This window comes from Balaenoptera borealis (assembly GCF_965194805.1).
Source record: "Balaenoptera borealis genome assembly, chromosome: 12".
Taxonomy (NCBI): Eukaryota; Metazoa; Chordata; class Mammalia; order Artiodactyla; family Balaenopteridae; genus Balaenoptera; species Balaenoptera borealis.
Genome location: NC_138869.1, coordinates 52,517,587 through 52,538,898, shown reverse-complemented (window position 1 = coordinate 52,538,898; position 21,312 = coordinate 52,517,587). Strand labels below are relative to the sequence as shown.

Sequence of the window (21,312 nt, the reverse complement as noted above, 5' to 3'; positions counted from 1 at the left end):
TTATTTTGGCTGTGCTGGGTCTTCGTTGCAGCGCACAGGCTTCTCTGGTTGCAGCGTGCAGGCTTCTCTAGTTGTGGCGGGAGGGCTCTAGAGCACGGGCTCAGTAGTTGGCAGCGTGCAGGCTTGGTTGCGGTATGTGGGATCTCAGTCCCCCGACCAGGGATCGAACCTGGGCCCCCTGCATTGGGAGCGTGGAGTCTTAACCACTGGACCACCAGGGAAGTCCCCCTCACTTGTTTATTTTTGCTCTTATTGTTTTTTGTACTTTTGGTGTCAAATTCAAAAAAGCATCCCCAAGACTGATGTTGAGGAACTTCTTCCCTGTGTTTTCTTCTAGGTGTTTTATAGTATCAGATCTTATGTTTATGTCTTCGATCCATTTCAAGTTAATTTTTGTGAGTGGTGTAAGATAGGGGTTCAATTTCATTTTTCTACATGTGGTTATCCAGTTTTCCCAACACCATTTGTTGAAGAGACTGTCCTTTCCCCATTGAGTGTTCATTTATTTTTAATATAAGTATAGTTAATTTACAATGTTGTGTTAGTTTCAAGTGCACAGCAAAGTGATTCAGTTATACATACACATAATATATTGTTTCAGATTCTTTTCCATTATATGTTATTACAAGATATTGACTATAGTTTCCTGTGCTATACAGTAAGTCCTTGTTGTTTACCTGTTTTATATATAGTAGTGTGTATATGTTAATCCCAAACTCCTAATTTATCTCTCCCCACCCCTGCGCCACTATCCCCTTTGGTAACCATAAGTTTGTTTTCTATGTCTGTGAGTCTGTGTCTGCTTTGTAAATAACTTTATTTGTATCCTTTTTTTTAGATTCCACATATAAGTGATATATGATATTTGTCTTTCTCTGTCTGACTTACTTAATATGATGATCTCGGGAATTCCCTGGCAGTCCAGTGGTTGGGACTTGGCGCTTTTACTGCTGGGGCCCGGGTTCAGCCCCTGTTTGGGGAACTAATATCCCACAAGCAGTGCAGCGCAGCCAAAAATGAAAAAGAAAAAAGAAATCTCTAGGGCCATTCATGTTGCTGCAAATGGCATTATTTCATTCATTTTTTTTATGGCTGAGTATTATTCCATTGTCTATGTGTACCACATCTTCTTTATCCATTTATCTGTTGATGTACATTTTGGTTGCTTCCATGACTTGGCTATTGTAAATAGTGCTGCAGTGAACATCAGGGTGCATGTATCTTTTTGAATTATGATTTTTCTCTGGATATATGCCCAGGAATGAGATTGTAGGATCATATTTTAATGCTATTTTTAGTTTTTGAAGGAACCTCTATACAGTTCTCCAAAACTGTTGAACCAATTTACATTCCCACCAACAGTGTAGGAAGGTTCCCTTTTCTCCACAACCTCTCTAGCATTTATTATTTTTAGACTTTTTGATGACGATCATTCTGACTGATATGAGGTGATACCTCATTGTAGTTCTGATTAGCATTTCTCTAATAATTAGTGATGTTGAGCATCTTTTCATGTGCCCATTGGCCATCTGTATGTCTTCTTTGGAGAAATGTCTGTTTAGGGTATTCTCTTTTTTTTAATTTTTTAATAAATTTATTTATCTATCTATTTATTTATTTATCTATCTATCTATTTATTTATTTATTTTTGGCTGCGTTGGGTCTTCATTGCTGCGCGCAGGCTTTCTCTAGTTGTGGCGAGCGGCGGCTACTCTTCGTTGCAGTGCATGGGCTTCTCATTGCAGTGGCTTCTCTTGTTGCAGAGCACAGGCTCTAGGCACATGGGCTCAGTAGTTGTGGCTCACAGGCTCTAGAGCACAGGGTCAGTGGTTGTGGCACACAGGCTTAGTTGCGCCGTAGCATGTGGGATCTTCCCTGACCAGGGCTCGAACCCATGTCCCCTGCATTGGCAGGCAGATTCTTAACCACTGTGCCACCAGGGAAGTCCCTGTTTAGGGTATTCTTGGCTCTCTTGTCAAATATTAGTTGAGTGTATACATGGCATTTTTAAATGAGCAAATACCATTGTATTCTGGGAGGAACACACTGGAGATTTCAAAGGTTATTAGTGATATTCCCTCCCTCACTCCCTCCTTTCCTTCCTTCCTTCCTTTCTCATGGAAAATTTCTTACGTATATAAAAATAGTATAGTATAATGAACCCCTGTGTATCCATCATCTACTTTCAGTAATTATCAAATCACGGCAAATACTGCTTCATCCACATGCCTCATCCATTTCTGCCCCCCCACCCTTCTCAAACTATTTTGAAGCATAATATTCATTCTCTTAAGTTGACTGGTGGTAACATTTTGTTTCTTAAGCTAGGCGGGGGTGGTACACAGATGTTCTTTTTATTATTCTTCTTTAAACTGTATAGATATTTAAAATGTATATTTGTTTTGTAGTCATTTCTGCATGTATTTTGTATTTTGTTATAAAAACTTTAACTGCTCACTTTAAATCTTCATGAATACTTGAATTATCCTCCAAAGAGAATGTGCCATTTTATACTTCCACCTCCAGGGTATGAGATGCCCATCACCCCAGACTCTCACAGTGACAGATATTCTCAGACTTTTGGTACTTGGACCAGCAACAGGGGGGAAAGTACCAGCAATGTCTCATTCAAATGTGCTTTTCTACAGCTAACATTATGGGTCTAAGTATGAGTCTTTTCAAACCCACTGGTAATTGCTTGGTTCTTCATGGTCCTTAAATAAGAAGGTTAAGTCTGTCTTCTCCTCAGGCAGAATGAATGCCTTTTATTCAGTCTCTGCTTATTTCCTTTCTTTTCTTATCTCTATTCTTTCTTCTTAAAGGACCTTGTATTAATCAGAATGTTTACAGTTGCAAGTGAGGGAAACACATCAATTTAGGCAAAAAAGGGGGAACCATTGGCTCATGTACCTGGGCATTCCTGCCCTACTGAATCCAGGTCTCCAGCCTCTTCCTTTGTCTGGTCTTCTACTTCTCTCTCATTGTCCGCCCTCCTTCCCTCTCCTGCACCCACCCCATCCTTCAACTCTGCTTCTCTCTCTTTGTTGGCCTTTCTCTCCCCTATTGGCAGGGGCCCTTGGCCACAATGCCCCAGGGAAGGGGGCCACTTGGAGCTCCAGGCTCATGCATTCCCAGCTTAATAACCTCTGTGAAAAATGAAATCTGCTTTCACCAGAGATACACTCTGAATGGATCTCTTTGGTCACCTCCCCTCACAGGCCTTACCTCCTGTGAGGTAAGGGGGCAAGGATCCAGGGGGCAAGGGGGGCAAGGGGCAAGGATCCAGCTCCAGAAGAGGCAGGTGGGAAAGCTTGCTGGACAGTAAAAACAATAGCTACCACAGTCTACCACAAACCTGCTGGATCTATACTGCATGAGTTTAACCATTTTCCTCATATTTTCCATCTCTTGGGGTTTTTCTCCTCGCTCAGGGATATGCCCTTGGCCCTGCAGGTCACTAATTCAGTCTCTGGTGGATACCCTTGTTTTGGCAATCATGCTTTTCAATTTCAAGCTTTTTTTTTTTTTTTTTTTTTATGAATTGTTCCTTTTCTATAGTCATCTGTTATTGTCTTATGGATGCAACAGCCTCTCAGATTACCCCGAGGAAACTAATTTTAGTTTCCTCAGATTCTGGTTTGGAATCTTTCTTCACTTTTTGGGTTTCTTTCTACATCTAATAATCCTTGGCTGCCCATTCCTGTTCTGAAGGAGGAAGTTGCTTTGCATAAGGAGCCGGTGGTGTCAGTTTCCTCTGAGTATGTGGGTGCAGGTGTGGATGGAGTCCTCCTCCCAGGACTGAGTGTGTGTGAGTGTGTGTGAGTGTGTGTGAGTACCCTCAGAGCAGACAGCTTCCTGAATCCCGTAAAAGGAAGGGGCCTTTGGGGAAAACAGCCCAAGACAAGCAGTCGAGGAAACCCACACTGGCCACCTACACGAATCAGTCCCTTCCTTCCTTCATAAATAGGATCTTTTTGGTCGTTTTCCCTCGGAGACAGTTGAGAAGCCCAGTGTTCCTGCAGGATCTGCTGTGACCTCTCTCCAGGGCCACGCCAACATTCTTCACTGCAGGTGGGGTAAGTCCTGCTGCAGGATTTACCCGTCTTCTGTGTGATGCCTGAGCTCTGGGAGCCAGTATAGCTGAACCCGCCACGCTAATCTCCCAGCGCTCCTTTAGTTACCTCCCCTGCTCTTTCCCCACAGCCCACCCTGCCTTGTGATGCCTCTCATTCCACTGTTACGGAATCTCTGCTTGGCCTTCTCCAGGGGTCTTAAGTAATAGTTTTGTTCTCTGTTTTATCAGTTAATCTGATTACATCCTTTCTTTTAATTTTTTTCTCATTGGAATAGCATTATATTTACTTTATTCTTTATTTAAAATTTTTCACAAATTATGCATAATGTTAACATAGTGTATCTTATTATAATAATGATATATGGGGCAAATATAATAGTTGCCAGTCGGGACCCACTCTCCATCCTTCTTCACCCTGCTCTCCTATTTCTTCTCTTCCTTAACAACACCTGTTACAGTCTATCCTTCAATGGTACTCATTCTGGTATGTGTGAAGTGATATTTCACTGAGGATTTGATTTGAATTTTCCTGATGGCAAATGATGTTTAGCATCTTTCATATGCTTATTGGTTATCTGTAGATCCTCTTTGGAGAACTATCTCTTGAATTCTGTGCCCATTAAAAAAAATAAGGTTATTTGTCTTTTTATTATTGAGGTGCAAGTGTTCCTTTTTTTTTTTTTTTTTTGAGATGGAAGTGTTGTTTTTTATGTATATTCTAGATACATGTCTATTATTAGGTATATGATTTTCAAATATTTTCTCCCATTCTGAGAATTGTCTTTTCACTTTCTTGATGGTATGTATACTTTGAAGCACAAAAGTTTTAAATTTTGGTGAATTCCAATTTATGTATTTTTCTCTTTTGTTGCTTGTGCTTTTGGTGTTATATCTAAGAAACCATTGCCTAATGTCCCAAATACTTACTCACATGTTTTCTTCTGAGAGTTTTATAGTTTTAGTACTTATTCTTAGGTCTCTGATACGTTTTGAGTTAGTTTTTGTGTATGGTGTGAGAAAAGAATCCAAGTTCATTCTTTTCCAACTAGATAATCAGTTGTCTCAGTACTATTTCTTAAAAAGACTTTTCTTTATCCATTGAATTGTCTTGGCACCCTTTGTGAAAAATCAGTTCACTGTAAACATGAGGGATTATTTATGGACTGTCAGGTCTGTTCCATTGATCTATGGGTCTGTTCTTATGCCATATCAACATTGTTTTGATTAATGTGGCTTTATAATAAGTTTTGAAATCAGGAAGTATGAATTCTCCAACTTTGTTTTTCTTTCTCAAGATTGTTTTGGCTATTCTGGGTTCTTTGAATTTCTGTATGAATTTTAGGACCAGTTTATCAATTTCTGCAAAGAGCCAGCTGGGATTTTAATAGGGAGTGTATTGAATCTGCCGATCAGTTTGGGGAGTATTGCCATCCTGACAATATTAAGTCTTCCCATTCTTGAACATGAAATGTCTTTCCATTTATTTAGGTCTTTTCATTTCTTTCAGTGAGGTTTTCAGTGTACGGGTCTTGTGCTTTTTTTGTTAAAGTTATTCCTAAGTATTGTATCATTTTTGATGCTTTTGGAAATGGACTTTTCTTAATCACATTTTATTATTATTCATTGTTAGTGTGTAGAAATACAAATAGTTTTTTGTATGTTGACCTTGTATCCTACAACCTTGCTGAACACATTACTTCTAATAGTTTTCTAAATAGAAGATCATGTCGTCTGCATTTAGAGATAATTTTACATCTTCCTTTCCTTTTTTTTTTCTTTTAAATTTTTATTTATTTATTTATTTATTTTTGGCCGTGTTGGGTCTTTGTTGCTGCGCAAGGGCTTTCTCTAGTTGTGGCGAGCGGGGGCTACTCTTCGTTGCCGTGCATGGGCTTCTCTTTGCGGTGACTTCTCTTGTTGTGGAGCATGGGCTCTAGGGCACATGGGCTTCAGTACTTGTAGTGTGCAGGCTCAGCAGTTGTGGCTCGCAGACTCTAGAGCGCAGGCTCAGTAGTTGTGGCGCACAGGCTTAGTTGCTCTGCGGCATGTGGGATCTTCCCGGACCAGGGCTTGAACCCATGTCCCCTGCATTGGCAGGCAGATTCTTAACCACTGAGCCACGAGGGAAGTCCCTACATCTTCCTTTCCAATCTGGATGCCTTTCCTTTCTATTTCCTGCCTAATGGACCTAATAATACTCCAGTACAGTGTTGAATGAAAGTGGCAAGGGTGGATGTCCTTGCCTTGTTCCCGATCTTAAAAGGAAAACATTGTCTTTCAAGTATGATATTAGCTGTAGGCTTTTTGTAGATGTCCTTTATCAGGTTGTGGAAGTTCCCTTCTATTCCTAGTTTGCTGATTGTCTTTCTCATGAAAGAACGTTAGATTTCATTGAATGTTTTTTCTGCGTCTTTTGAAATAATCATGCCATTTTTGTCCTTTTTTAAATTAATGTGGTGTTTTTCACTAATTTTTGCATATTAAACCAAAAATTTTATTTCTTATTTGACCTATTGTTTATTTAGGAGTGTGTTGTTTAATTTACACATATTTTTGTTTCCCAAATTATTTTCTGTTGTTGATTTTTAACTTGATTCTCTTGTTGGAGAACATACTTTGTATAATTTCAGCCTTTTAAATCTGAGGCTTGTTGTATGAGCTATCTTATGGTCTGTTCTAGAGAATATTCCACGTACACATAAGAAACATTTTGCTGTTGTTGGATAGAGTGTTGTATAGAGGTCTGGTTGGTTTATAGTGTTAAGTCTTCTATTTCCTGTTCATCTTCTGCTTAGTTGTTCTGTCCACTATTTATAATGAGGTATTGAAATCTCTAATCATTATTTTTGAATCGTCAGTTTCTCCCTTCAATCCTGTCGTTTTTTGCTTCAAGAATTTTGGAACACTGTTGTTAGACATGTGTATTTATAATTGTAATGTCTTCCTGATGGATTGACCTTTTTATAATTATAAAATACCCTTCTTTGTCTCTAGTAACAATTTTTGTCCTAAAGTCTATTTCATCTCACATTAAAATAGCTACTATAGCTCTCTTTTGGGTACTGTTTGCAGTATATTTTTCCATCCTTTTACTTTCAGCATATTTGTGTCTTTGAATCTAAGGTGTCTCTTGTAGACAGTATACAGTGGGATCATTTTTTTTAATGCATTTTGCCAATCTCTATCTTTTGTTTGGCTTTTGAATCTATGACCTATCTCAGTCTCGTTCTGTGGCTATAAAAAGATAGCGTGATAACTGCAATTAAACCTCATTTTCAAATATATTTTACAGCTCTTTATGGGGACAAGTCTTTTCTTCCTTGGTATTCTTGAAGATTGCCAAGCTGGCCAAGATGGTAAAGGTTTTTTTGTCTTTTGGAAAAATCCTTAATTATTGAACAAAGTGAACAGCGCTCAGAAATTTATGGCCCCCCCAAAAAAAAATGGGGGCGGGGAAGAGGTTAAAAAAAAAGAAGATAGCATGAGACATCCTTGTAATGGGACTGTTCTGTGTCTTGACTGTGGTGGTGTCATGCGTATCTGCCTGTGATAAAATTGCGTAGAAGTAAATACACACAAACGAGTCCATGTAAACCTGATGGGGTCTGAATAAGATTGCTGGATTGTATCCATCTTGGTTTCCTGCTTGTGACATTGTGCTGTAGTTAGGCAAGATGTTACTATTGGGAAATTGGGTGAAGAGTGTACTGGATCCCTTTGTATTTTTTTTTGTTGTTGTTACAGCTGCATGTGAATCTACAGTTATTTCAAGATAAAAAGTTAAAAGCAAAATGCATGTTATCTCCATTCCTTATATAAGAAAAAAAATACCCTCAGACATATTTGTGTGGGTCTATTTCTAGGTTTTCTACATTGTTCCATTGATCTGTTGTATACATCCCTCCACCAATAACACACTATCTTGATTGCTGTAGCTGTATAGTAAGTCTTAACATCCAGTAATTTCCCACTTTATTCTTTGTAAAAATTGTTTTAGTCTGTGTCCTTTATCTTTCTATATAAATGTTGCAATAAGCTTGTCTATATCTATAAAAATCCTGGCTAGGAGTTTGATAAGAATTGTGTTAAACTTAATAGATCAATCTGGGGAGAACTGACATCTATGTTGAGTCTTTTAATCCATGAACATGATTTATGCCTCTCTATTTATAGTCATCTTCGATTTCTTTCATTGGTGTTTTTGTAGTTTTCAGCACACAAATTCTATACGTGTTTTATTAGATATTTACCAAAGTATTTCAATTTTTTGAGCAATTATAAATGGTATTATATTTTTAACTTCTGTTTCTACATGTTCTTTGTTAGCCTGTAAAAATGTGATTGATTTTGGAGTTCCCTGGCGGTCCAGTGGTTAAGACTCTGTGTTTTACTGCCGAGGGCCTGGGTTTGATCCCTGGTCAGGGAACTAAAAATCCCACAAGCTGCCTGGCACAGCCAAAAAAAAAAAAAAAAAGTGATTGCTTTTTATGTGTTGATTTTTACCCTGTCACTTTGCTGACTCGCTCATTAGTTCTAAGATTAAAAAAAAAAATAGATTCCTTGGGATTTTCTATGTAGACCATCATGTCATCTGCACATAGGGAGGAGTTTTAATTCTTCCTTTCTGTCGAGTATGCCTTTTATTTCCTTGTGTTCCAGCCACCTGCCTGTGTATGCCGAGGTGCAGGAGCCCTACGTGTACCTGCAGAGCAGCCAGGTGGAGGTCACCAACCTCTACGTGGGCGTGCCCACCGAGACGCCTGTCACACTCATCAATGGCACGCTCCTGCCCACCCAGTTCCACTGGGGCAAGGTGGGTGAGCCCACGCTGTCGGGCCCTAGGCCTGCAACCCTCAGCCCCAGAGGCCTGTGTGGAGGGGGACATTGCCCCCCAGACACCTCCCAGAACAGATTACTGCCCCTGGCGCTGACTCTGCCGCCTGCCCCACATGCCACGGCAGACAGGGCCATGTCCCTGTGCATAAGAGCCAGCTGTCCCTGCTCCCCATCACCCTGGGCCTCCCAGGGTGGCTTATTTAGTCCGGGATGAGGTCCACCTGTGGTGGGAGAGGAGAGGGACCTGTGGTTTATCCCCACTCAGGAGCACCCCACCCTGCTGGTCTCGCTGGGGGCCCCCAGTCCACCAGCCTCCCCAGAGTATGCGGCAGTGCTGAGCCCTCTGTCTGGACCCCGGGTCCATCCTGGAAGCCCAGCACGTGACCCACCCATGTGTCTGCCAGCTCCTGGGGCTCCAAGCAAGCTTCTGCACAGCAAAAGTCTCCCCCAGGCGTGGCACGCTGGGCCCCAGTGAGGAGCGCCAGCTCAGCCTAGAGTTGACTGCTCATACCCAGGTGAGTGAGGGCTCAGGGGCCTGCGTGCCCAGGAAGGTCCCCCGGCTGCCTGCATCTGTGCCTGCCAGGAGGTCTACCCCAGACCCCTCTCCTGGGCTCTGTCAGTGGGGAAGAGACTTCTTGCATTTGGGTCTGGGGTCCCCATTCCCACTGGGCCTGCTGTCTAGGGACACAGGGCCTGGATGTGCCCTGACACCCTTGGGCACCACCATTAGCCCTCGCCAGGCCATTCTCTTTGGAACAGGTGGGCCCAGCTTTCCAGCCGCCCGGAGGTGCTGAGCAGAGCTGCTGCCCACGGCGGGCCCTGTGCTGGGTGCTGCAGGGAGCCTGAGCGGCACCCAGCTTCCTCCCAAGAAGGACACAGCTTCTCCTGGGTGCAGCCCACAGGAAGGCCATTGGCCCGAATGTGCTCAGTACTGGGTGGTTGCCGGCTCTCCGTTTGTGGTTCTTGTGGGGAAAGAAACTTCTTCCTCGCAGGGTCTAGCAGCCCCAGGTCCCAGTCCTCTCTGGCGACCATGTGGATGGTGGGCTTTCTTACACAGCTGAGCCTGAGCTCGAGGGTGACGGCCGGGCCCAGGCCTGGCACAGAGCAGACCTCATGCAGGAAGGGCTTGATTTCTATGGTAGCAGCTTCATCAGGATAAATGTGCAGCTTCTCCAGAGGTCCGCTTGGAGGGGTCTCCTTCACGTGGGCCTGCCCAGATATTTGGAGCCGACTCACAGCCAGGAGCCCTGAGGAAGGGGCCAGGCCTCTGGGGGGGCAGGGGTGGGCTGACAGGCCGGGTCTGGGCATAGTGGCCCATTGGAGGGTCTGGGAGCCCTTCCACAGAGATGAGCCTGGACAAGACCTTTGGGTTGAGTGCCCCCCAAGCACCCTCCTGTGCTGCGGGAGCCCATCTGAGGCCCCTCTGCTGAGGCCAAGCCCTGGGCTTTACCTGAGTGATGCACTCCCGGTGGGCTTCCTTATAGGAAGAGTTGATGGACCTGGCCCTCCCTTGTAACGTGTCGGGCATGAAGGAGCCACTGGTTCTGGGCATTTCCGGGAAACCCCGGGGACTGCAGGTGGCCATCGCCATCTCTGCAGAGGACAGTGACAGCAGGTGAGCCCAGGGCAGGCCCGGGACCTGGGGGCTGAGGCAGCCGCTGAAAGGACCGGCCTTGAGGTGGTACCAGCCTCCTCCCCGTGATTCCCGCGGCCGGGAAAAGGCCCCTCACAAACTCTCTGGGGACAGCCCCGTCCACCCCATCACTGCCTTCTCTGTGGTCTTTCCCCACACACTGGAGGCGTGGTGTTCAGGCGGGGAGGAGACGGCAGGGGACGGGGCTGTGGGTACCTTGGGCTTTCCCACGCGAGGCCCGGCAACTGGGAGACAGGCCAGTCTGCCCCCGGCCAGGGAGAGCCTGGGGGGTTTGCAGCCTCTCTTGGCATCGTGGGTAGGCGAGGCGGGTGTGTCTGGCGCCCCCAGCCCCAGGTGGCTCGCTGGGCAGGGCCGAGGGTGGCGTGTAACCTGGCGCTCACGGGCTCGGGGCGGTGTTGCCAGCACAGAGCTGTGGCCAGGCCACCCGGAGAGGCTCCACCTGGACTTCGGCTCAGCAGTGCCGCTGCGGACCCGCGTGAATCGCCAGCTCATCCTGACCAACTGTTCCCCGATACAGACCCCTTTTACCCTCAAGTTTGAGTACTTTGGGAGCCCTGCAAACAGCCTGCGCCAAAAACCCAGCCGGTAAGTCTGGTTTCTTTCAGAGGCTGTTTCTGGGGAGGATGTGGCCCGCTGAGGTGGAGGGCTTTGGACAGGCCAGGTGGTACTGGGGCCCGCGGACGAGGGAGAGGTTATTGTAGGTGGAGGGAACTGTGGGCAGAGATACAGTGAGGCACGCTGCAAAGCTGTAGCTCGGAATCAACTGCAGTGAAAGTATTTACACTGAGAGGTTGGCTAAGTTTACCAGCACCCCGCTGCAGACGCCTCGCCACCAAAGCTCCTCGGGCGGGGGTGGGAGTGGGGGAGTGATGGCGGGAGCTTCAGAACCACCAACTGCTGGTGTTGCAGGGCACCAGGAACAGCTCCTGAGCCATTAACTTGCCCATTGCAGAAAGTTAGCATGTGTTCAATGTGGGACAGATATCAGCAGGAAAGAGTGGAAACGGCCTGTTGCAGAAGGCTGGACAAGGGTTGGGGAGTCTGGGCTGGGTTTGCATCCAGGGGTCACCAAGGTGCAGAGCCTGGGGATCGGGGTCCCTGCCCTGGAGCCCTCCTGAGTTTGTTGGGAGGCAATCCCTGGGGCTGGCAGGCGGCCTGCAGCTGGGATGCTTTGGGTGGTAGGGGTGCAGCGGGAGCAAAGACCACAGACAGAGGTGAAGAGGAGGCCTGACCAGCTCTCCCCTGGGAGGAGCAGGCAGGGCCACCTTCCTCTGCTGGGCACCTGGGGGGATGCTGGTTGCCAGAGGAGGTGGCTCAGGTCTGGGGAAGGGCCCGGATGGCTTGATGTGATTTCCACGTCCCGTCTTGTCAAGCCCCGACATGCCTCCTGCCCTGCTGAAGATGGCTCGGATGCGGGAGCTCTTGGCCAAGCGAGAGCAGCTGGGTAAGAGTCCCCAGGGCAGGCGCTGAGCCCAGGCCTGGCCAGAGCGGCGTTTTGCGTGGCCTTCCAAGGAGGTGGGCCAGTTGCTGCAGGAGGGGACCCTGACCAGAGACCACTTCTCAGCGCCTTTTCTAGCAAGGTCCCTGAGATGGCCGTGGCCCTCCACCTGACAGCGCCCCCTCTTTTAAATGAGGCCATCCCCTTGCCAGGGCGTACGGCTTGTGCACAGGGCCTGGCTTTGATTTGGGAGGGGTGATGGCTCAGAAGGGAGGGCTGAGGCTCGGCCCTTGTGGGAGGTGAGAGAAGCTGGACCCTGGGCCCCAGGCTCCCAGGAGGAGGGTCTGTTTAGCCAGACCAAGGAGAGGCTGTAGGTTGGCTTGTCTGGTTCAGTGCTTTGCTGACGCTTGAGGGTTTGGACCTCTTTCCTGCCCTGGGGCCTGAATCCCCGTTTCTGGTTCTCCTGCAGAGTTTATGGAAAGCATGCTGTCCCACGGGAAAGGAGCTGTCTTCTTTCCCCACCTCTCCCAGGGTGTGCTGGGGGCCCACCAGAAGCTTGGCATTGACCTCACAGCCTGTGCGAACATGTGGGGCGAGTACTGGGACAGCCTCATCTGCACAGTAAGGAAACAAAGTAAACATGTCCCAAATCCTAGGCTACTGAGTTATTGCACAGAAGATTTTCTTGAACTATTTAGTAAATTGGATGGGTTAGTTATAGTAGATATTTGCTCTAAATTGTGCTGTGCCCAATGACAAAGAGTTGATCACCTTAATATACAAAGCGTTTCTTAACTAACAATAAGGGGGGCAAAAGCATCCCAAATAGGCAAAGGGTTTGAATAGGGAATTCAAAAATGACAAATAGAGATGGCCAGTGAACATGAAACATGTCACCGGCACTGGTAACTAAAGAAGTGAGAGTTAAACCACTGAAATACTAGTCTTTGTGAGATTAGCAAGGTTCAAAAGTTGTCAGTGAAGGTGCAGGGGAAAGGTACTCACGTGCACGGCGAGGCCGGCTGGGAAATGTGTGGCACCCTTCGGAGGCACTTCTGCAGGGCGCTGGGGACACACAATTAAGGTTGCCCCAAAGAAAGGAGTGGATACAGGGAACAGATAAATTCATACCAGGCTTCCTTTTCTTCTCAGCGTTGTTTGTAATAGAGGGGGGAGAAAAAAGGAAACAGTGTAAACATCCATTGTCCGTCAGGAGAAGATCGGATGAAAACATTAGGCTACATCCATGCCGTGGGATTCCGGACAGCCCCTTAAATGATGCTGTAGACCTTCATTAGTAAAATTATCATATGTTGTAAAGAGAAAAGAGATTACCAAAACAAAGCATGTGCAGAATGCTCCTCATTTATATCTGTGTTTTATGCACACAAGTCTGTCTAGACAGTGGTACACTAAAATGTTAACAGTGAGTCATGCTGGGGGGCGGGGTAGGATCATGGGTGAAATACATTCTATTTTAAATTTTAAAAAGACATTTATCACCTTTTATTAGCAGAGAAAAATAATAAAGTTATTTCCATTTAAAAGATAAAGAAATTTAATCAAAGGGGCCATAAGAGGCCAAAGACTCTCAGCCTGGGAGATCCGTGCAGTCGCAGGGCTGGCCGGGAGAGCAGAGACGGGAGGGCAGGACAGGGAAGCCAGGGCTGGGAGGCCAGGCCTTTGGGGGGTCTGGGGTGAGCGTCAGACAGGGGGCAGTGAGTCCTTGCCCAGTTGGACCAAGCTTTGGGGACCCTGGGCTGGCTGGAGGAGGGAGGGCCTCTCACGGAGGGGATGGGGAGCCAGGGGATGCGGTAGCAGCCGGTGACGAGAGCGACGCATGATTGGTGTGTGTTTGCAGGTGGGAGACCTGCCTCCAGCGGTCATCCCGGTGCACATGGTGGTGGTGGGCTGCCCCATCAGCTCCCACAGGACCGCCTGCTACACCACTGACCAGATCCAGGAGGAGCCTGTTGTCAGGTATCCCTGCCTCGCCCCCGCCCGCCTCCTGCTCTAACCCTTGAAACCCTCTGGCCTCCACCCCGGGCTGCCCACGCCAACTCGTTGCTGTCCCGCCGGCCCAGGGCCACTTGGTGCCATCCAGCTCGAAAGCCCCAGGCCAGGGCTACCCCAGAGGAGAGAGGCCTCAGGGGGCACGGCCGTGATCTGCACATCTCCACGGGCTTTGCGGGGACAGGAGTAGCGAGTAGTCACTGTGGTCTGAGGTCAGGGCCGGACTCGGGACCCCTCATTCCAACTGCGTTGGGGTCTGTGTGGTTGGTCAGTGCGGTTGCAGGGTGGGTGGGGTTTACTGGTGAGCAGCCCTGGCTCATGGTTCACCGGGCACCGCATGGGGAGGGCCTCCAGCCCTGGGGCTCGGTGACACTGGGCTGAAGACAGACCGCTGTGGGGCCTCCTGCCTGCCTGAGCCCCGGCCCCAGCCCTCCTCTCTCAGGTGAGCTGGCCTGCGGGGTGTGCGCTGGCTGTGGCCCTGCTGACCCTCGTCTCCTGTCTCCAGGTTCGGCACCCGGGTCTCTGGAGGAGACACAGCCACCCGGATCCTTCGCCTGAGTAATTCCAGCCCCTGTGGTGAGATGCTCACGAGAGAAGTCGGGGCTCTTGCTGCAGGCTCTGCTGCTTGGTGGGCCAGGCTGGGAGGGAAGATTGGGGTGGGGGGAGCTGATGGCCCGTGATCTGGAGCCAAGTGGGCTGGGGTACGGCGGAGGGAGGCCCCCGAGGGCCAAGGTCAGGAGTGGCCAAGCCAGTCTTGGGTTGTCAGAGCCACTTCCACCCAAGAAGACAGGACTTGCCCTTGCCTGTAGGACCTGGGGTCTCCCAGTGTCCATGGGCCACAGATGCCCTCCCCTGGTCGGGTTCACTTTGCATAGGGACAGGCACTTGTAGGGGACACCTTTTCTCTTCCCTTCAGCCAGCAGCCCCCGAGCTATTTACCAGGTGCTGTGCAAGGGGCTGGGGATACAGAGGCAACAGGACAGCAGGGGCTGTGCCTGATGGGCAGGACGGACGTGACCATGGGCTGCCAGCGTAGAGTGCACTGAGTGCGACTGTGGGGGCGGCCAGAGTGCTGGGGGTCTGTGTCGAGGGCCATCAGGCTGAGGCCAGGAGGAGAGTGACCCAGCTGGGACTGAGGGAGCGTATGGGCCACAGGAAGAGCCAGGGCCAGCTGAGAACCAGAGTCTCCCGGGGATTATTTAAAGCACCTTGAGGCTGGGCCACCCCAGAGCAAGTGAACCAGAGTCTCTAGGGGCAGGGCCTGGGCACTGTGGTTTTTAAGCTCCTCAGGGACTCAAGGGAACATCCTGTTGGTGGAAGAGAATGGCCACTCTGTGACCTTGCTTATTTTTGTCCACTGGATCTGTGCATTTGGGGTGTATTGGACCACTCTAATCATATCTTTATCAAGTTCTTCTGGCGTTTGTAGTTTTGCTGTATGTTTTTAGCTTCTGTATTGTTAGATGCACTTGACAACTAATGATGCCTCTTATCACCCTGTAACCTTCCTCTTTGGCCCCTTCAGTGCTTAAATCCCACCTTGCCGAATAGCAACATTGCTCTCCCTGGTTGCGTACTGGCATTTGCCTGGTATGTCCTTGCCCATCCCCCTGTTTTCACCCTTTATGACTTTGATGTGTGTTTCTTTGTAAACAGCCGAGAGCTGAGCTTTAGAAAACCTAATCTATGTATTTCTTCTTACTTTATGATTTATTTCACTGTTATTTTTCTACTTTCTTCGTTTTGCTTTTTGTAACTTCTATTTTCCCTTTAATTTGGGATTTCTCTTCTACTTTCCTGGTTACTGTTGCTTCCTTGGGGTTCATCATCACATGCACATTTCTCCTTACCTGAAAGTGAGATTGTCCTCTGAACTTGAGAGTATGGAGGCCATTGGTGGCCTTGGTGAGAGTGATTCCGTGCATGAGAGGCAGATAGATACCAGGTAGCAACCCTAGGGACTACATGTTCGGGGACCTTGCGTGGGCATGTTTCCACCAGGTGTTCATTCCCCAGGGGCGAGCCATGAATCCGAGGTGAGCTGGGAGTGGGGGGAGGCGCTCATGGATTGTTCGTCCTCCAAGCTTGCTGTGGAGAGGAGAGGTGGTACTGGAAAGGTCTGGCAGAGGGAAGCTTGTTTAAGTGCTGTGGGGAAGCAGCCAGGAGAGAGGGGAGATGGGACACATCTGGCCCCTGAGAAGAGAGGTGTAGGGATGGGGTAGATGCAGACAGAGGGGGGACTCCGGGCAGGACTTTTTTCTGGGAGGTGAGGTGGGACCACCCAGTGAGTGCCAGAGGAGACCAGGGAAGAGTGTCGTGGTGCAGGTAGGCAGGGACGGCTGAGCAGGAAAACAGTGATGGGCAGAGTGGGGGCACAGTTTAGGTTGGGGACATTTATGGGGGTGGCACGTTGTTTAGAATGCGGGGGACTTGCTCACTGGGGCCTAGACGGTCGGTTCTGTTCCCCCAGGGTTAGGTTTTTGCCCAGTGGGTACAAGGATGGGGGCAAAGAGAGAGATGAGAAACCTGGCCAGACAGTTGCCAGTGGCAGCCCCCAGAGACTCGCCTGGCTGGGGAAGGAAGTGAAGGCAGGCGGGCGCTAAAGGATGGAGGGGAGAAGGCAGGGGACACGGGGGGTGAAGGGCCCAGGGGTCAGCAAATAGGCCAGAAGGAAAGGAGGGTGTGGGGAGAGCACAGGGAGCAGGATTTCTGCATCTGGACATGAAACCTGGTCTTGTGATCCAGAGGGCAAGGGCTGATGGAGCTGATGGCATAAGCCTCTAGCCTCTCCTACGACAAGAATTGCCTGGAAGTGACATTGGGAAGCCAGGCCCCCTCCACCCTGAGTGTGGGAGACCCGGCAGCCTCCGGGGGCTGCGGGGAGCGGGGGTGCCCAGGGAAGAGTCTGCCCCTTCCTTATCCCTCGCCTGTCTCCCCCACGTCTGCCCCAGACATCCGCCTGGACTGGGAGACCTACGCTCCAGAGGACAGGGAGGACCGGCTGCTGGAGCTGCTGGTGTTCTACGGGCCACCCTCCCCGCCGCGGGACCAAGCTGGGAGCGACCGCCTGCGCCCTGAGGCCCCTGAGAGCAGCAGCTCCTTCTGGTCCCCAAGTCCCTCCGACGTGTCCAAGTCCAGCCGTGAAGCTGCCCAGCCTGTGAGCAGGGGTGGCGGGAGGGCTGCTGGGCTGTGGCCAGTGGGCCTCGAGCCTGCGTGAGCCTCAGCGACTCCTGGACCACAGGCTGAGGGCGGCTCCAGTGCCAGCGCCTCCCAGGAAATCATCTCGGTCACCCTGCAGGGGCGCGAGGGGGTGCCCTCTGACCAGCTGTTCTCCATCAGCCCCAAGCAGGTGGTGAGTTGGGGCGGGGCTGGGAGCTCGGGGCAGGGCGGGGGGATGTGTCCCCCTGGCCGGGAGGGACAGGCGGCGCTGAGGCTGCTGTGCGCATCTGCCAGGTGGTCCCCGCAGGGGGCAGCAGCACCATCCGCATCTCCTTCACACCCGTGGTCCTGGGCCCCGACGTCCTGCACAAGGTGGAGTGTACCGGCTCCGCCCTGGGCTCCATGAGCTTGGATGACGAGGTGAGCGCTCCTGGCCTGGGGAGGGCCCCCACCACTGCCTCTCCCTGGGGCAGCTCACCCGCTGCCTGCTCAGCTCGGCGACCGCCCGTGATCGGGCTTGGGCTCGGCAGGTGGAGAGGGAGCTCCCGGGGAGGAGGCGCCGCCTGCAGGGCTCGGCTGTGGGACCCGTGAGGCTGCACCTGCACGGCTATGTGAGGCCCGCGCGGTGAGTCGGCTGGGCTGCCTGGCCTCCCTGCGGCCCGCTGTGGGGGTCAGCCTTCCCCGGCACTGCTGGGGACCAGACAGGGTCCTGGGAGCAAGAGGATGGGGACGGGAGGGAGAAGCTGGCGGGTGAGCCCGGGGAAAGGCCGGCCAGGGTCAGCTGAGCCCCAGAAGCCCAGCCGTGCCTGTCGCTGGCAGGCTGAGCGTGGAGCTGGACTCCGGCGGCAGCATGGTGTTCTGGCGCCAGGCCAGCGACCTCATCCCCGAGCAGTGCTGTGCTGGGGTGAGTGTGCCGCAGCCCCGGCCCTCCCAAGCCACCCGGTCCTCAGACGTCTGCCGCGGCGCCCTGTGGGGCACAGGCCTGACAGCCCAGGTCCCCTCCCCCGGGGCCCGCCACCCCCCACCCGAGTCAGGGGCTCCGGAGGGCAGAACTGAGTCCCCTCCCCGACCTCTGTGGCCGCCCAGGTGCTGAGTGAGCTGGTGACCACCCACCACCTGAAGCTGATCAACACCACGGAAATCCCACACTACTTCCGGCTCCTGGTCTCCAGGCCCTTCTCTGTTTCTCAAGATGGGGTGAGCCGCAGCCACAGGGCTCCCAGCCCCAGCTGGAAGCAGGAGTGCAAGGAGGGGACAGCAGCAGCCGGCAAGCAGCTGGTACTCTACCCACAGGAGAACATGCTGGTCAGTGGGAGCTTCTGTGGTCCCTGCCTACAGTGGGCACACTCACCTGGGCTGGGGCTCACCTTCCTCTCACATTCACGCACGCAGCACCCTCCAGGTCTGGACGTAGACACAGACAGTGGTATCCACACACGAACCACACGCTTGGCCCCGCCGTGCGCTGTGCGCTCAGGGGTGGACCCCCATCACACGCACCACGTCCGGCAAACCCCTCCGCACAGGGGCCCTCCACGCGCAGGAACGCCCAGACCTATCAGTGTGGACACTCGCGAGTCCCAGACACACCAGACCCTGCTCTTCGTCCCCTCTGCCAGTGTCCTGGTCCTGCGAGCACCTCCACGCGGCAGAGACCCCCCCCTTCTCGTGTGCCCTCACGCAGGGTTTCATCACCATCTTTCCATAAACATAAGGCACACCAGAAACACAGTTCCCCAGGCCCTACTGCCAGAGATGATAAGATCTGGGCTGAGGCCCAGGAACCCGTTTTCCTAACAGGTGCCTTGGATGAATCTATGGGGCTGGGTCCACAGACCTGGGTTTGGGAGCCACGTGCCCAAGCCCCATCCTGTTGGGCCCAAGTTACATCCTAGCCCCCAGATACCCACTCATGCTCCCCCAGCCCCCTCCCCACAGCCTCCAGGGTGACCCCTGAGGAAGGCAAAGCTGACTGCACGTCCCCCCGGCAGGGGCTCCTCACTGCCCTCAGGACAAAGACACAGGCCTGACTTGGGCCTACAGGCCTGCCCGCAGCCCTGGTCACGCGAGTGGAGCCGCCCACTCCTCCGGCCTCTCAGCTCCCGAGGGCCGCTCAGCCCTGTCCCCGGTACTGACGGGTGCTGGGCAGGGAGCAGGGCACAGTGTGAGGAGTGAATGCATCAGGCAGGGTCCGCAGGAGGGAAGGACGGAGCTCTGGGCGGGGAGGCTGCCGCCCACCTCCAGCAGTCTGAGGTGACGGCTTGTCCACATCCGCTCAGGTGAACGTATCCTTTTCCCTCTCCCTGGAGCTGCTCTCCTATCAGAAGCTCCCGGCTGACCAGATGTTGCCTGGAGTGGACATTCAGCAGAGCGCGAGTGGAGAGAAACAGATGGTCTTCACTCAGAATCTGCTTCTGGAATACAGCAACCAGACCACTCAGGTGAGTCCCAGGCCTGCCTCATGTGTTCAGGTGGGGTCAGAGGAGGACACACCCCAATAGCCTGCCCTGGAAGAGGCCTGGCACGTGGAGAAATGAGGGTCATCCATCCTTACCTGTCTCAGGAGCTCAAAGCGAGGTGGGGTGCTGTAGGGTGCAAAATCAGGGAAGGCTTCCTGGAGGAGGAGGTGGCACATGACGCCTGCACGCCGTTTAACGGAGAGAGAAGGGAAACCAGGCCAAGGGAACGGCCTGATGGGTGGGTACAGTGAGCAGCTGAGGGACGCCTCTTGGGCTCGTGTGGGACCGCGAGCACCAGGTGAGAACACCACGGGCCTCGTTCTTGTTCTGTGGACTGTGACAGCTCCACACCACAGCCCCGTGAGCGTCCGAGTTGGAGAGGCCAAGGGAAAAGGTGAGATGGCCCAGAGCCCAAGAGGAGCAGAGGGCTAGATGAGAGGGGAGAGGAAGGCAGCAGGGCGGCCCGACCAGGGAGCAGAAACCACAGAGCTGGATCCAGGGCAGGGGTGGCAAGGGAGTCAGAGGGGAGCAGATGGCGCCTCCCTGGCCCTTTTCCTGCCCAGAATCCCACCAGCATCCCGCGGCTTTAGATGACAGCGCTGGCCCCCTTCCACCTGCTGTGGTGCTGCCTGTGCATTCCTCAGAAGCTGCAGTACTTGGGGTCGGCAGGGCCCCTGTGGCCCTGGCTCAGAGCCCAGTGGGAGTGGGTAAGGTCACCTAGTCCCCACCAAGTTAAAGGCTCTGTCCCCCCCCCGCCAAGGTGGTGCCCCTGCGGGCCGTCGTGGCCGTGCCCGAGCTGCAGCTCTCCACCAGCTGGGTGGACTTCGGGACCTGCTTCGTGAACCAGGGCCGCGTCCGGGAGGTCTACCTGATGAACCTGAGCGGCTCCCGGAGCTACTGGACCGTGTTGACAGGTGTGCCATGCCCTCCTCCCCCGTGCGGCTGGGCCGAGACCCCCAGGAAGGGGCCTGTGTGCCCTGTCCCTGCAGGCTGGCTCCCCAGGGCTGGGCCCACCTGAGAATTCATGGGCAGGAGCAGAGGCGCACCCCCGAGATGCGGGCAGTGGGCCGAGCGTGGAGCTGGCTGTGCTCCTGCGTGTCCCCTTCCCCTCATGCAGGCCAGCAGGAGCCAGACAAGGACCCTGTTGCCTTCAGGGTCTCCCCAAGCAGCGGGCTGCTGGAGGCACGACCGGTCAACGCACCCCCCACCTCCGTCCCCCTCCAGGTTTCCTTCACCGCCAGGTACGGCCCTCCCAGCCTCGCTGGTGCTGCCTCTGGAGCCGTGGCCCAGGGCCCCCTCCTCATCTCAGCCCCTGCTCCCCACAGGAGCTGTGAGCTGTACGAGTCCACGCTGGTGGTGGAAGGCGTGCTCGGTGAGAAATCCTGCACCCTGCGGCTCCAGGGCCGAGGCTCATACGACGAGAGATATGCGTCACCCTACTAGCTCTGAGCCTCTGCCCTCAACCCCCAATACTGGAAATAAACACGGCCCAGAGCTATGGAGCAGGTTTACTGGGCCAGGGCACCTACTGGAGGACCTCTGAACAGCTCCTGGGATGGAGGGACCCCCCCCCCGCCCCCCCACTTCCAGGCCCTGCGCCCTGTGTCCTCAGAGCTAATACAAAGGGTAGGCCATGCCCCTGTGGAGACCAGGGCAGTTAAAAGAGTCAGTATTCAGA

At 51.9% G+C, this 21,312-nt stretch overlaps 1 protein-coding gene across 1 annotated transcript in view; it reads left to right on the top strand.

Moving 5' to 3' along the window:
• Positions 1 to 21,126, top strand: part of DLEC1 (DLEC1 cilia and flagella associated protein) — a 102,307-nt gene extending 81,181 nt beyond the window's left edge. Inside the window, exons 21-38 of the mRNA XM_082348295.1 lie at positions 8,735 to 8,888; positions 9,316 to 9,426; positions 10,396 to 10,526; positions 10,968 to 11,150; positions 11,939 to 12,009; positions 12,473 to 12,624; positions 13,865 to 13,983; positions 14,522 to 14,592; positions 16,968 to 17,173; positions 17,258 to 17,368; positions 17,470 to 17,595; positions 17,706 to 17,800; positions 17,995 to 18,079; positions 18,262 to 18,480; positions 19,455 to 19,616; positions 20,395 to 20,548; positions 20,752 to 20,875; positions 20,960 to 21,126. Of these exons, the coding sequence (XP_082204421.1) occupies positions 8,735 to 8,888; positions 9,316 to 9,426; positions 10,396 to 10,526; positions 10,968 to 11,150; positions 11,939 to 12,009; positions 12,473 to 12,624; positions 13,865 to 13,983; positions 14,522 to 14,592; positions 16,968 to 17,173; positions 17,258 to 17,368; positions 17,470 to 17,595; positions 17,706 to 17,800; positions 17,995 to 18,079; positions 18,262 to 18,480; positions 19,455 to 19,616; positions 20,395 to 20,548; positions 20,752 to 20,875; positions 20,960 to 21,077 (2,392 nt within the window). The 3' untranslated portion in view covers positions 21,078 to 21,126. The remainder of the gene's footprint in view (positions 1 to 8,734; positions 8,889 to 9,315; positions 9,427 to 10,395; positions 10,527 to 10,967; positions 11,151 to 11,938; positions 12,010 to 12,472; positions 12,625 to 13,864; positions 13,984 to 14,521; positions 14,593 to 16,967; positions 17,174 to 17,257; positions 17,369 to 17,469; positions 17,596 to 17,705; positions 17,801 to 17,994; positions 18,080 to 18,261; positions 18,481 to 19,454; positions 19,617 to 20,394; positions 20,549 to 20,751; positions 20,876 to 20,959) is intronic.
• The last annotated feature ends 186 nt before the right edge of the window (positions 21,127 to 21,312 follow it).